This window comes from Anguilla anguilla, chromosome 15 (genome assembly GCF_013347855.1).
Source record: "Anguilla anguilla isolate fAngAng1 chromosome 15, fAngAng1.pri, whole genome shotgun sequence".
Classification (NCBI taxonomy): domain Eukaryota; kingdom Metazoa; phylum Chordata; class Actinopteri; order Anguilliformes; family Anguillidae; genus Anguilla; species Anguilla anguilla.
Window position 1 is genome coordinate 14047097 of NC_049215.1, and position 14211 is coordinate 14061307.

A 14211-nucleotide genomic window follows, 5' to 3' on the forward strand; every position below is an offset into this window, starting at 1 on the left:
CCTTGGTATGAATTCAGGTGAGATTTTTCAGTTACAAATAAGTGCGAGCATTTGCAATGTTTTATTCAGTGTAAAACTTTTTTTTTTTGGCAATAATTTCAGGTATCAGCCGAGGATCAGTTTGGGCATGCCTGAACTGCGTTTGTGATTAAGGGTTGAGTATGCCATTGGTTGATTTGGAACTGGATCAGCAGTGAGACACAGTTGTGTTTATGGCTGGTGGGATTCTTTGGATTTCAGCTGCATTAGTTCTTTCTAGCAGCATGCCAGATCCTCACAATCTTCCAGTCATAATTAAGGCTTGGTGTTTGTCACGGGAGACACGGGTGTCATGGATTCCATGATTTGTGCCATTTTTTTACAGTTCCGTGACTTTCCCCAATTTTTTTTTTTTTTTTTTTGCCATTTGCTCAATTTCCTTAGTTTTTAGTACTTTCTGTGATTTTTCGGCAGTTTTGCATGGTAACTGCCAACCTTAACGTAGTTTACAATGTTATTTCTACAAGCCTAAGCATTTTAACAATATTGCCAAATTCTGGGAGAAACAAAAGGCCGGATTTACTAAGCTTTTTTGATACTTTTCATACAAAGATATGACACATTCTGCCCCAGAAACATGCATCTTATGTATCAAAGAAGTGCACAGGGCTGGAAGCAGAGTATGCGTGTGATCTACGTGAGTCATCGCAAGATGCGCTTCTCTCCTTAATGCATGTATATTTAACTCCTTCAATAGACATCCCCCTCATGCAATCCCTCATTTTGTTTACGAGACTTTCCCCTAAAAGGAAATGTCAAGCTTAGGCCTGGATATGATACGGTTTAGTTGGTAGATCCTATTATAGGAGGAAAAAATCATTTTCACTTACTAAAAAAAAGGTGTCCACTTGTGTATATCTCCAAAGCCAAAAGTTTCTACTCAGGTATATTGTCTTTCATTGCAAGCATAGGTTGTATGGAGTAACACATCATAGGGCCATGTCAATAGGACATACCATTATGGCTTTATTACGTATAATACAAAACAAAACAGTTTTCTTTTATTTTGATGACACTCTAACCAATTCAAACAATAATTTGTTTAGCAATAATAAATTATAAAATAAAAATGAATTAACATTATACATAACTACAAGATAAAACAAAAGTACCTTTCTAAATAACTATCCATGTCAATAAGTTTTTGTTTTTTTTGGCATGAACTGAATGATTAGGCTACAAGCAATTGAAAAAGATGACAAAAAGCCTACAAAATTGATATGTATCAAACACAGTTTGAGAATAACTGTCGATTTTGTAATGCCTGTAAAACAATGCTTATTTCTATAGTTACATATTACACTTTGTTTCACTTCGTCCTCAATAGTGCGTCATCCTACATGGAAATGAACATCCTCATCCTTGGACAGTCTTCGTCATTATGATAAAGTGTGGCATTCAGTGGCAGCTTTACTGATAATGTTTATTTCTGAGGCACCTTTCGTAAGTATTAAAGCTGCAGTGCTGCATGATCTGTGCTCACTGTGTGTTTTCAGAAGCTACTACTGTTGGTGACTAAACAGCCAAAATTTACCAAATGTAGTTGAAGTTTTAAAATTCAAATCTGCTTTTATTGTTGGTAGATTCAACATATTTGAGAGTCACAGATCTGCTCTGTATAACAAAAAAAAAAGCAATCCTACATTCAGAAATAAGGGAGTTATTCAATGGATATTAAAGGGAGTGTTTTATGATGCCAGTTGGAGTTTTCACATTAAAAACAAAGCATATTATCAATATGAATTATTATGAATTATTGCAGCCAAGCAATAAAGCCTGGGTGTTTGTCATGGGAAATATTGGCAAAAGTCACAGAGAAGTCTCAGCAAAGCAGATATCAGGGAGCGTTTAAATACATCAATTTATAAAATGTTTTTAAACTAAATTAAATTAAGATCTCATACGCAGCAGTGGGACATGACTGAAATAAACATGCACAGCTGTAGCTACAGTAACAAGTTCTTGAAGTTTCAGAAAAAAATCACGGGTAGGCTATTTGTTCTTAGGAGCCGGTTAATGCCCGTTTTTGAAACTCCGAGCATGTTATTTAATTTCCCACTGCTGCACATGAGATCTATTAATGATTTAATAAATAATCATTTGTTTTAAAACTCAGTGATTTCTTACATTTTTGTTTTCAGTTTTCTGTGATTTTCACGAACTTTGCCTTGACTGCTTTGCAACTTCAGCCAGTATTTCCTGTGGCACACACGCAGCCTTAATCAGTGAGAGACAGGTCTCTAATCAGCACTAGCTCCCCTGTAGCTCCTTGTGCCCATTAAAATATTCAGTGAGCCATAGCAAAGGAGAACCTTGTCGCTTGCATAGCTATACATTGGTAATGCAAGACTGATCATTTGGATTTCATATTTGGGAGAGAAAGAGATTTTATTTCTGAATAAAAAACCAACACAGTGAAAACTAGCACTATATATTTTCTTGATGTGTTATTGCATTTTTGTGATCTAGTTCCAGATTATCCAACATTGCTAGTCGTCTTAAGATATTCTCATGATGTTGGCAGGCTTCATTAAGGAGAGGACATTATCTCTGTGTTCCTGGTGTCCTAAATCAGTTGCCAGGGTGATGGTATTGGTGGCATTATCCCCACTGTTGGGTTTATGGCCCAAATGATCTGAATGCACAGAGATATTGTCCACAGCAGGAGCAGCAAACCCACTGAGTTGTTTTGTAGAGAGAATTTTTCTTAATTCCTCCATAGATGGCATACGACTGCAATGGTATAAATGGTGATACTAGACATGGTCCATTTGGATGTAGGCTCAAACCAGATGTTACTGTTCTCTAGAGAATCACAATAAATGTTGTCCTAGCTGTTTCTTAAAAAAAAAAAAGTAATTGAATTTCATTCTGTTCAGTATTTTCTGCTCATACTGATGAATGTAATTTGAATTTTTCCATTTACTGCAGCGAAATGTTGCATCAGAGACCGAGTGTCTGTTATTTTACTTTCTAAAGTGCAGAATAACAATGTCTCTTTTCCATAACTTGAAAAACAATTTTGAAAGAAATTTCTATTACTAACAAAAGCTTAAAATATCAATGCAATGCAAGTGGCCATGAGGAAGCTACATTGACACAATAGGAAATCCTGGATAACAGATCAATTAAAACAATTTTGAAACCTTCAATTTTATGTGAGAATTTCAAGAGACAATAACATTAACCAGAATAAATGCTGGAGGGGAAAACATTCTTTTTCAAGGCAGACTCACTGAGAAACATTATAGATTGCAACAATGGATCACTGATCTATTTGTAAAGATTGAGGTGAACTCTCAGTGATGATAAAGTCACCTTACAGGAAACTCACTCAAACTGCCAGTCAGCTTAATTAAAAAGGTTACACACTCTCACAGTGAAAGGTTTTCTTTTGTTACAGCTCAGAGTCCAGCTGCCTGTAATAAGCCAGAAGATGTCTATAGAGTGGAAATGTGGAAGTGGAAAATCTTCCGGAACCTCTAATCATATCCGTGTTTCCATACTATTACTCTATAAATATAGTGTAGGTATACATGTTGAGGTGTGATCGTTTTTTTTTTTTTTTAAAGACATTAATAAGGCATTGGTAATTTGATACCATTTTCTGGTGAAGTCAGATATGTATATTACATTGATGAGGAGTTATTATAATTGAAACAAATGGATGTTAATAAAAACTGAAAGAGTTGTGAATTAATCTATATCAAGGGTTGAAAAAAGCGCAGCACAGTCAATATTAGCCGTAATGACATCACTGCCCTTTTTGCCTTTTGCTGCCTCTAGTGGTTCCAACCTGTAACTCCAGGTTTCACAAGCTGACTCACAATCAAGTGACTGTTTCCTGGGTCCTCCCTTCTGTCCCAGCCAAATATAGCCATAGTTAAAGCCTTCACTGGCCTCTTTATAATGAGTGCTTGATTAAATCTGTCAAGATAAATTACTTTATTAGATCCCTAGTTGTTCTCTAGAAAAGTTTTTGTTGAGGAATGCATGTGAAGATGACCTGTCTTGATGTAGTGATTTAAAAAAAAAAAATCCTATTAAGACAAAAAAAATGTGGGCAGTGATTTTTCAATTAATAAATGAGTCATATTTTTTTCAAGATCTTACCAAGACTAAAAAAGGTTTAATAATAACAAAGAAACAGACGTGGTGTACTTCTCAAGCAGACAAGCCATGGAAACAGAAAGGAAAAACAAGATAGAATGAAAACAATTAAGTAGTGTGCATGCTGTTTGTTTCTGTGTAATTAGCTCTCCATTAGGGGCAAAGAGAGGCCTGTTTGAACTTGCCCTTCGCCAGCCTCAGCTGCCGCCTCCCCGTCGCACCTGCCCGCAGGTTCCGCCGGGCATTGGCGTTCCCGTCTCTGCACGGATCGCAGCTTCCGGGAGAAAACCTGCGTCCCGTTCGGCGGGCGAGGCGGGGGCGAGCGCGTGCAGAAACACAAACCCCCCTTCTTACCCCCCCTGGAGAATCCGATCCCCCCATGTCCTAATTACAGAGGCTTAAACGCTGGATTAAATCTGCTCCTCCATGTTTCCACCTGTTTTTAATAAGCTCCTGACTGCGCTCGTGTCCAGGTAAAATATGCATATGCGTGGCTGGCGGGCAGCCTTCTCTCACTGTGTGCTGTGGGGATGAAAGGCAAGGGGCACACGAGGGCCCTTTTTCCAGGCGTTTTCAGTTTGCTTTTTTCATTACTGTTTCTATGTTATACGTTATTCTCCTTTTCCTTCTCTACCTTCTTTCTCATTATGCTCTTTTTTTGCTCCTGATTCTTTCTTCCTCTTGGAACGGTGCACAGTGTTCTGGTCAGGCGTTTGCAGTCTAAACGGCCTTTGTCCCCTTCTAGCCAGCAGGCATTCCTGCGCAATCGACGAGCCATTAGGGCTGATTAGCCTCGCGTGTCGCCGCAAGAGATTGAAATTATACAGTGTCACGGAAAATGCTTCCTGTCGTCCTCTTTATTCTCTTTTTTTCTGCCTTTTTTTTTTTTTTTTTTTGCTTCTTGAACATGAGCGTGACCTTTGCCTCTGCCTTTTTATCGGGCATACTGAACACAATCTGAAACAGACTGAGCATTCAGACTGTTAACTGTGGCTGATATTAGTCTGCATGTATGCATAAAAAATGTAATAATGTCCGACTAGGGTAACTTTTAATCACGTTTGCTCACTTCACTGAATATGAAAGTGCTGATTTAATTCATCTTTCTGTGTTAATATTGGAAAGACACCTTTCAAAATTTGGCCTGGCTTTTGGATTTAGAGTGCAATAAATTAGACTGTGGTAAGATGGGCTTTGTCAGTCGAGACCCCTTTCTGCTTGAGACAACCGTGGCAAATTTGACATTTGAATCTCAAACCATTTTTAAAGAAAGGCTTTCATTGTTTTTTTTCTTCGAATATAGAGAGCCTTATTTTAGATCAAAGCAAAAGAGACTGCCTTATGGTAGGCTGAGACGCTCACACTACCAGACTCCCTGTGTTTGTGTTTGTTTACCTAACAGCATTAACAGAATATCGTCTACTCTCAAACTTAGATGAATGGCTTTATTCATCAGAAACGGCTTCCTCTGTGAAACGGATCCCCTCCCATTCAAACAGGCATCGATGTGATATGATGCCCGATAACAGCCATGCCAGCTGCGAGAGATCGAAGAACTGCCGTCGGGTTAATTTGGCCTCACAGCCAGATCAAAGTAATTATATCCTCCATCTCACAGCTATAAGTGCTCGTTCTTTCGGGGGAAATCCCCATCGGCATGAAGAATCAGATTTTACTGTGTTATCCCAAAGTAGCAGCCACAATAGCAGACAAAGTGCTCGCTCGCACAGCCCAATCCCTGTTGCCCCCCACCTCCCCGGTCCGTCCTGTTCTGTCCCCAGGGTGATACAGATAGGGTGGGTAACTGGAGCTGGCCCAAGGATGGAGGGGTCTAAGAGAAACCAAAACAGCCTCTCATTTTCTGTTTAAGCGCATCCATCAATGCCTCATGATAACCTTATGTTATATAATGGCCATCAATTCCATTTATTTTTTGGGGTATTTTGTTTTTTTTGTCCTTCTCCCTCGTCCTCTGTTTATAACTTATGCCATCCCTCGCAGGGATAGCACTTTGAAGACAACGGTCAGGCATTAACAGCCAGACATTTCCTGCTGATTTGGAAAGGAATAGCTAATGAAAAGTTAGCTTTTCGATTGAAGGCCTTTTGTTTGTGGCTTAGTTAAAGCAGCGCGGCATTGTTTAGTTGCCTGCTGGCATGCTTCATAGAGCGTATCGGAAATCTCTCCCCTCGTGCTGGGATGAAAGGTCCACTGTTGCGCAATCCCTAAAAGCAGTCCAGACGTGGGAGTGGCCTTATTCAATCACCAGGTGTCAAACTGGCCCTCTTGGAGGTCTGTGCCAAGCTGAACTTTATGTTGATGTAGCTAACATCCTATTTGTCAGAAACGTTGGGTTTTTGAGAATTGTGCTAATTTAAAATGATTAGGACCCCGTGCCTTAATGGATTGTCCAAAATGTATTCATATTGGTGTACAAGGTCTGTATTAAGACAAGATTTGAACAGCACTTCAGCAAATACCCAAAGGAAGAATACTTCCAATCAAGTCAAGATGACAAACATCCAATTCTTGTCGATATGTGACACAGAAAGGCGTTGAATATTTTGTGTTTATAAAAATTACATGTGGTGACACACTCAACCAGATACCCTCATTTCTTGCACCGAAGAGTATGAGAGAGTGGACTGAAATGGCCCTTTGTGTGTCCGTGGTACAGGCAATTAAAAGGGGGGTTGAGAGGGAGGAGGCAAAGCAGAGACGTTTCGCTCAAAGAATCTGGCGTGCTGCCTTGGGGAGTGATGAGGAGGCCTGTCCCACCGAGCTGTTGTGGAGAGTTTATTTAGATCACGACCGGTGCCCCCCCTCAGGTGAACAGGTGCAAGTGCAGCCTGTTGGAGAAGCCTGAACCCCGATCCAGCTGCCACAAAATCTGGCTGGGGGAGGGGTGGTGGTCAGTGACCGGCTGCATCAGGTGTGAACGGAATCCTGGTCTCGTAACATCTGGCTCCAGTTTTTCCTGTCCAGTCTCGCTGGATCTTACTCACATCATCGACCGGTGAAGCAAAGGCAGCTCAGCATCCTGGGTGGGAGGGGCTAGGGGCCCACCTGTCTGTCATCCTTCCCTCCACTCTGTCCTGAAAAAAAGGAGAAAAGCTGATTTCATCAGAAGGTTTTGAAGCATCATTCCTAATCACTGTCTGCCATCTCATGGAGAAGCATTTCTAGCAGTGGGTAGCGGCACACCCCTATACTGTGTCTGTATGGGATAGGACGGTTGCTCCATTAATCACTTAATGTTAATTTGCAGCATGGTTCCGTGTATATGGTGCTGCTGAAAGCTGACTGATGCCCCTTTCAGAGAACTCTTTTAAGTGTATCCATGCTTCCTGCTTCCATTGAACCTAACAGGAATTTCCAGGAAATGCAGCTAATGGCTATTTAAAATGGATATTTCCAATCACTGGCTGAAAACATAAGCATATTGCATTTTTGATGCAGCATGGTACATACCTCAGTTTAGCCACCGTAATTGTGTGTACCATTCATGTGTTTCAAAGCTGGGTAAATTACCCTCAGAAATTAGTTAGTTTAAAGGCATGCCAAATGCTGCCTTTTCTGTACTGAACAACAATGAACCCTGCTGGATAATTGCTCTCCTGTTCTACTTTCAGAAAGTGGCTCCGTTGCCACCGTTTAACAATGACAGCCAGGCACCCTCATGCCTTATCTCTTCCTGTAATTTTAGCTTTGGTCAGTTGGCACAGGTTGGGACAGCGATTTGGCTGGGTCAGGGTTACGGGACCAGAAACTAAATGCTAAATTCAAACCCGGAGGCTGTTGTTTTTGCCCGAGTATGTGTTGAAGTATTTTTTTAAATCTTGGCATAAATTCAGTCCCACTGACATTTCACAAATGGGCAACTCGGGGAGTGAGTGAGAGAGAGATGGGGAGAGAAAGAGAGAGGGAGAGCATGCGATGTTGTTAATGCCATAATCATGTATTTACTGTTGTAGCGATGCAATTTATCTTGCCATGCAAATAAAGCGAATTTGAAATGGAAATTGAAAATTGAAATAGAAGTGGCGCAGGCAGGAGCAGACTGTGGGCTAGACGAGTCTAGATCCTGGGTACCACTCCTCCCTCCTGCTTCCTTCCCACAGCGGAGACTTGGGGCTGAAAAATGAGATGCTAATAAAAGATTTGGCTGGAGCTCTTAATGCAGCCGTCTGTGCATTAGAAGCACACGGGGGGCTCTCTGCTCTCCGGATTGTGTTTGCAAGCGCCAAGGAAATCAAATAAAACAGCGGCAGCACACATCCACCCCCCCCCCCCACCCCCCACCCCCCCTCCCCCCACAGGAAAGTCAGAATGCCAATGTTAGCACCTCTACTGTCTGAAAGGGCACAGAGTTCTCTTTCTGAAGCTTGCTTGTTCATTTTGTGGGAAGGTAAGGATGTTTGATGACAGGAACAAGCCATTCAGCTCATCTGTGCCGATTATCCTGAGAGTATCTTTGCCTAGACTGCATGGTTTAGCAAGCTATTCCAGCCAATGGCTAGTGTAAAGGCAAAGGTGTTTCATTCTTTAAACTGAAAGCATTTGTGAACAGTCAAGATGAGGGTCACTCTTTTGCCTTTAGACCTGAAACCTATGCCACCTTTAGATACTACAGATAACATAGCCTTATATAAACCTTATGCTATTGTAACCATTTGCCTAAGTCACGATACTTTACTTTTTAATTGCAAACAAATTATTTTTTTATGGTAGTTTGTTATGTGACAGTGTGAATTGGCTGCAAAACAAATCCAGTTCTCGAAGATTAAAGTGATTTCCACTATTTAATAAAAAAAAGAATAACAAATAATCCAAAGGATTGTGTATGCAATGAAAAGAGTGAGGGTTAGGTGTTATTCTCATGTAACTCACTAATCATAAGAATAATGAACATGCATAGCATCATATCATGGTGATAGAATTTAATGAATAATGGTTATCTTACAAGGGAAATGCATCAATGCATGTTATTTATCAGTTACACTGTCTTGATAACACCATAGTGTTGTAAGATGATAGGCCAGCCTCCAGTTTCATGTTATTAATCATGGCTATAAGGTGAGAAACGCAAGGTCGCAATACAGAGAATGCAGTTTGTGTTAATAATCTATACGAGTCCTTGTTCTACATGGGTCTTCATGTGACCTACATACAACAGCTTGTGTTCTTTAAAAGGATCTCAGCATGGCACAGAAAAATGTAAGAATTAGAAATGACCTAACCTCATTTGCAAACATATACAGCTTCAAATGAACATGATCTTGTTAGGAGTGAACCGGGGGATAGATGTCAGTCATTTGCTCGTGGAACATTCTGGGTTGTCAGTGGCTGGTTCGGTGAAAGATGGAGGCAGTGAGTGTTAACGGGCCGTGTCAGCATGTGAAACATGGGTATCAAAGGACGGGCGGATACAAGCACTCCCAAGCATCGGCACTATCTTTATTTAAGAAAGCTGTTCCTCTGTAGTCAAGGGTAGATGGCTGAAGTGTGTGTGTGTGTGTGTGTGTCTTTATTTACATCACTCCAAGCTGCATGGGGCTCCAGTTTTATTAGTTTCTTTTTCTTTCTCCAGACGACTATGCTCACCTCTGAAAATGTCATGCTACCATTTGAAGTTTTATTTTCTGCTCCTTTTTAACCTTTACCTTTTTATTTAATGTTTTTTTTTTACTTTTCTGTCATCGTCAGCCCATTCTCTCTCTCTCTCTCTCCCTCTCTCTCTCTCTCTCTCTCTCTCTCTCTTTCTCTTTCTGTCTCTGCCGCTTAAAAAAGACTTGAACCCAGTGCTTCCCTGCTTCGCGCATTGAAGTGAGTGAAGTGGGGTACTTAACCTGAGGCCACGTCTGCCACATACCAAAAAATCCTACAGAGCCCCCCCCCCCCCCCATCCAAGAGTAACTAAGGACTGAGGTGTGTTATAGGCCAGGCCATGTACAGCTCCTGAAGCCCCTCCACTTCCCTCTTGTGAAATATGGAAGGTGAGGCAGATCAGTTTGGTGGTGGCAGAGAGATAGGAGTAAGCCCAGAACAAGAGCGGGTTGCTTGTATTTCCTGTGCCCAGTCGTCGTCTTGCATGATTTATGACCCTCGACTGAATACAAATTGTTAAAGAAAAGGATGTTCTTTTTTCCCTTCCCTGCGTTTAAAGGATTGCTGCTACAGAAAGCTTGTCTGCACTCCCTGGGATGTGCTCAGCCGTTTGCTATTAATACAGACACCCAATCGGCCGAGCGACGGCAGGATAACAGGAAGCGGCTGAGCCTGGTTACACCCGGCACCGGCAGCAGCTTCCACGGGCAGCCAAATCCGCCCCGTAGTCATTCCTTTTGCAGGAATTCCTTGACGCACCTTTTTCTGCCCCCCCCCCCCCCCCCCCCCCCCCCGAAGTGATCTTAGCATTTTTACAGCAAAAGCCACCAGGACTTCCCCTGGCAGATTTGCGTGTTTTTCTGTTGAGCGTGTGCCGTTTACTTTGCCTGAACCATGGTAAGATTTCGCGGAGGGGTGTGGCGAGATCCGATGAGACTTCAACCCGGAGATGTTAACCAGTGAATACTAAGGGTGTTAGGAGGGAAATGGTGTTTCTACTGAGTAGCGCTAGCGGCAATACAAGTTTATAATAGACAACGTGACGTCCAGAGGTCACAAACTTCATAAGAAGGGCACTTCATAACATCAGTCGTGAGCTGGTTTCTTATGCAGAGTCCAGTGATGTAATAATAGAGGATTAGCACTAATGGCTCCCGTCCTCATGGCTTCATCAGAACAGATCATTATGGGGTGTAGCAGAACAATGTTCTTGTCGCCTTACTTTTGCTATCCACCACCGCCTTTTGCTTTCCAGTCACAGTTGTCTGAGACTATGGGGATTTGGTAGAAAAAAGTTTAGCTGGCATGTTTGGGTTAGTTCTTTTTAACTATGGGAAATGGTTTTCCATTGAATTTGGAGGGCCACAAAGCGCGCGTTCTTGTATGGACATCTGCTACCCAACGTTCCGGAAAGCACATTCCTGCTGTGCACTTCTGAATAGTTAATGGCCGCGTTTTGGTCATTTACTTTTCATGGGAAAAACCACAAAGCGACATGATGGCTAAACTTGGAATCTGTGTTCAGTCATGCATGCCCATGAGCTGGAGGCTTACAAAGACCTGCAAGTTGTTTTCCCTCTAAGTGAGTTCCTACCTGAACATTTTGAAGGTTTATGGTAAGGAGGGCCTGTTCCTGTTTATTTATTTACTTATTTTGCTTTTTCATTTTTTTCTCCTGTCTTGGATGCTTTGGATGCGCCATCAAAAACAAATAATCTGGAATGTGGTTTCTTCTGAATTCAGATGAAAGGGAGACACAAACAGAAAAGCGCAAGGCAGTTGGCTGAAATATACGGCTTGTCTGCTTTGGGATGGCTTCAAAGCCCGGTGACATAAATTTGTGATAACAGTGGCGCACTTTTGCCAAATTGAACTGTTGTTTTTCTCCTCTCCCATTTTTAGGGAGGGGAGTGTATTCTGGGCTTTCTGTAAACAATGTGATCCCCTTGATCATAGCCGTGGAAAATACAAACTCTGCCAGCTGGTATTCACTATTCCCCTGAAAGCTTGCGCTCCTCCTTTGAGTAATTATTCAGTTTTTTCTTTCTTTTTTAAAATTTAATTTGCATCTACACATGTGCGTGCACTGTTGTGTGTTTAATTATAGGACACAACGGGGCACACAGATTGCTCGGTCGAGAGGGAGACCCACACATGTATCCCGCACATCATTTAACAACTAAAGCGATAAACCTTAATAGCAAAAGAGATAAACCTCTCGCTCTCTCCCTCTCTCTCTCTCTCTCTCTCTCTCTCTCCTGCAGAAGAAGAGTGTGTTAACTGTACAGAGGAGTGCCGAGTGCTAGGGCACTCAGACCGCTGCTGGATGCCTCAGTTCCCGACAGGGAACCAGGCAGAGGGGGCGGACTACCGTACCAACGTTTTTGTACCGGCGGGGATGGAGGTCGCTGTGGAGACGGAGACCTATGAGACAGTCAACCCCAATGGGAAAAAGACTTTCTGCACCTTTGGAAAGGAAAGGCGGGACCACACCATTCTGGTGGCAAATGTCAAGCCATACCTGAAGGCCAAGCGGGCTCTCAGCCCCCTGCTCCAGGAGGTCCCCTCAGCCTCAAATAGCCCCACCAAAATGTGCTCGGCACCCTGTGCCTCTGGGAAAGGTCCCACAGGCGGAGCGGCCGAGGGCAAGTCGGGTGGCTGCGGCGGTCACTACGGCCCGCCCGACGGACAGTACCTGTCACCGAACAAGCAGGCGAAGGATGCGACATCACATGTGAACTCTGACCCCGTGGCCAAGGCGCTGACGGACGTGCGCTCGCGCGCTAGCCAGGACTCCAGTGAGATGGACTCCGTCCTGGAGCAGCTGGATCACCATGGCAACGCTGCCAACCTCCCCCAGGAGGGCATGGATGCAGACCAGGTGGTACGGGATATCGACAAACTCCTGCAGGACTGCCGAGGGAGTGAGGCCACGCCCCTCAGGAAGTGATGTCAGCGGGGGGGCTAAGCTTTTGCAGGACTGCTGGGGGAGTGAGGCCACACCTCTGGAAGAAATGACATAAGTGAGCAAGGGCCTAAGATTTTGCAGGACTGCCAGGGAGCGAGGCCACACCCACTCAAATGGGTGGGGCCCTATTTGACCTAAACTAATAAAGGAATGAAGTGTTTTTGGATTTGGGAGGTGGCATTGAGAAACTGACTATGGAATTCTTTCCTGGAATTAAGCATTTTAAGTGTCCACCAGCTCATAGCCAATTTCATTTCAGTCCTTTAGCAGAAATACCCCACTCGCACGCAACGGGCGTGTATGTGTGTCCCTGTGTGTGCGTGCGTGAGTGTGTGCGTGTGCTGGAGAGTGTGTGTGTTCGCCGCAGATATGATAGTGTATCATGACAATCGGTGTAAAGGCAGAATTTTCCAGACGAGAGAGAGACAGAGATAGAGAGAGACAGACGGAGCCAGAGAGAGACAAAGACACACACAACTTTTCTGATATTGAGATATTGTTGTTTGATGGAGAAAAAAAAAAAAACCCTGAAAAATGAATTTTTTTGGTAAGGGCTGGTGGATGGAGGGGGTAGGGGGGTTGGGTGGGGCTTTTAAGAAAAATGTAACCATTTTCCACCATTATGGTTCACATGTGTAAACTGTATTCCCTGACACATTTATCTGACACATTCTAGAACATTCCAGATAGGTGAAGCGGTAAGACGCATCATGTTTGAAGTGTAAGCGCCTCATTGGCCATCATTCTCCCCATCCCTCATGTGCAGTACTGTCCATGTGTCCAACCCTGTATTACAGTTATCACACACCTGTATATAAGGGACATTTTTCCTCTACTGTGAAAGATATATATATAAAGATATATATATATATAGTTAAATATGTATACACTCATGTATAGTGTCCAAATATTAACAAAAATATTTATACATTTTGTAAAAAAAAAAAAAAAGGAGTGAACAGAAAAAGAGAGAACAAAAATGTGTTTAAAATGACAAAGTGCAGTTAATTGTGAAATAATTATTTATTAAGAAACTGCCGAGGACACTGCTATGGCTCCGAGTTTCAAAAAGAAAAAAAAAAGAATAAAAAGGAAATGTCCCTTCACATATCATTGTACACAATATCATTTAATGTGTAAATGTATCAAATTAAATGTGTTTACATCAAAATGAAATATTTTTTATTGATTTACTGCAATTTCTGTGCATATGAGCCAAATTGTTAAGTGTATAAGAGCTATATTGTGTATTTTATTAAATTAATATATAGTTGTGTTGCAATATACAGTACATGGGCTTATATTGTATTTGGCAACTGTTGCCGTGGTAGCCGTCGAACTCTATGAGTTTACTTTCTTTTGTTCCACTGCTCTTCCTGCAGCATTGAGCTGCAGAGCTTCAGTGCAGTCTCCCTTTGCATTCGGTCCGAATCACTCGGATACATAAACTGTTCAAAGCTTCACGAGCCAGCTCTTGGGAAACAAAA

The 14211-nt window shown here is 42.3% G+C and overlaps 1 protein-coding gene across 4 annotated transcripts in view; it reads left to right on the top strand.

Annotated features, from left to right (window-relative positions):
* Window positions 1–13795, top strand: part of pcdh17 (protocadherin 17) — a 55679-nt gene extending 41884 nt beyond the window's left edge. For all 4 annotated transcript variants that reach the window (XM_035394530.1, XM_035394531.1, XM_035394532.1 and 1 more), the window contains exon 5: window positions 12021–13795. In XM_035394530.1, the coding sequence (XP_035250421.1) occupies window positions 12021–12706 (686 nt within the window). In that variant the 3' untranslated portion in view covers window positions 12707–13795. The remainder of the gene's footprint in view (window positions 1–12020) is intronic.
* Window positions 13796–14211: the final 416 nt, after the last annotated feature.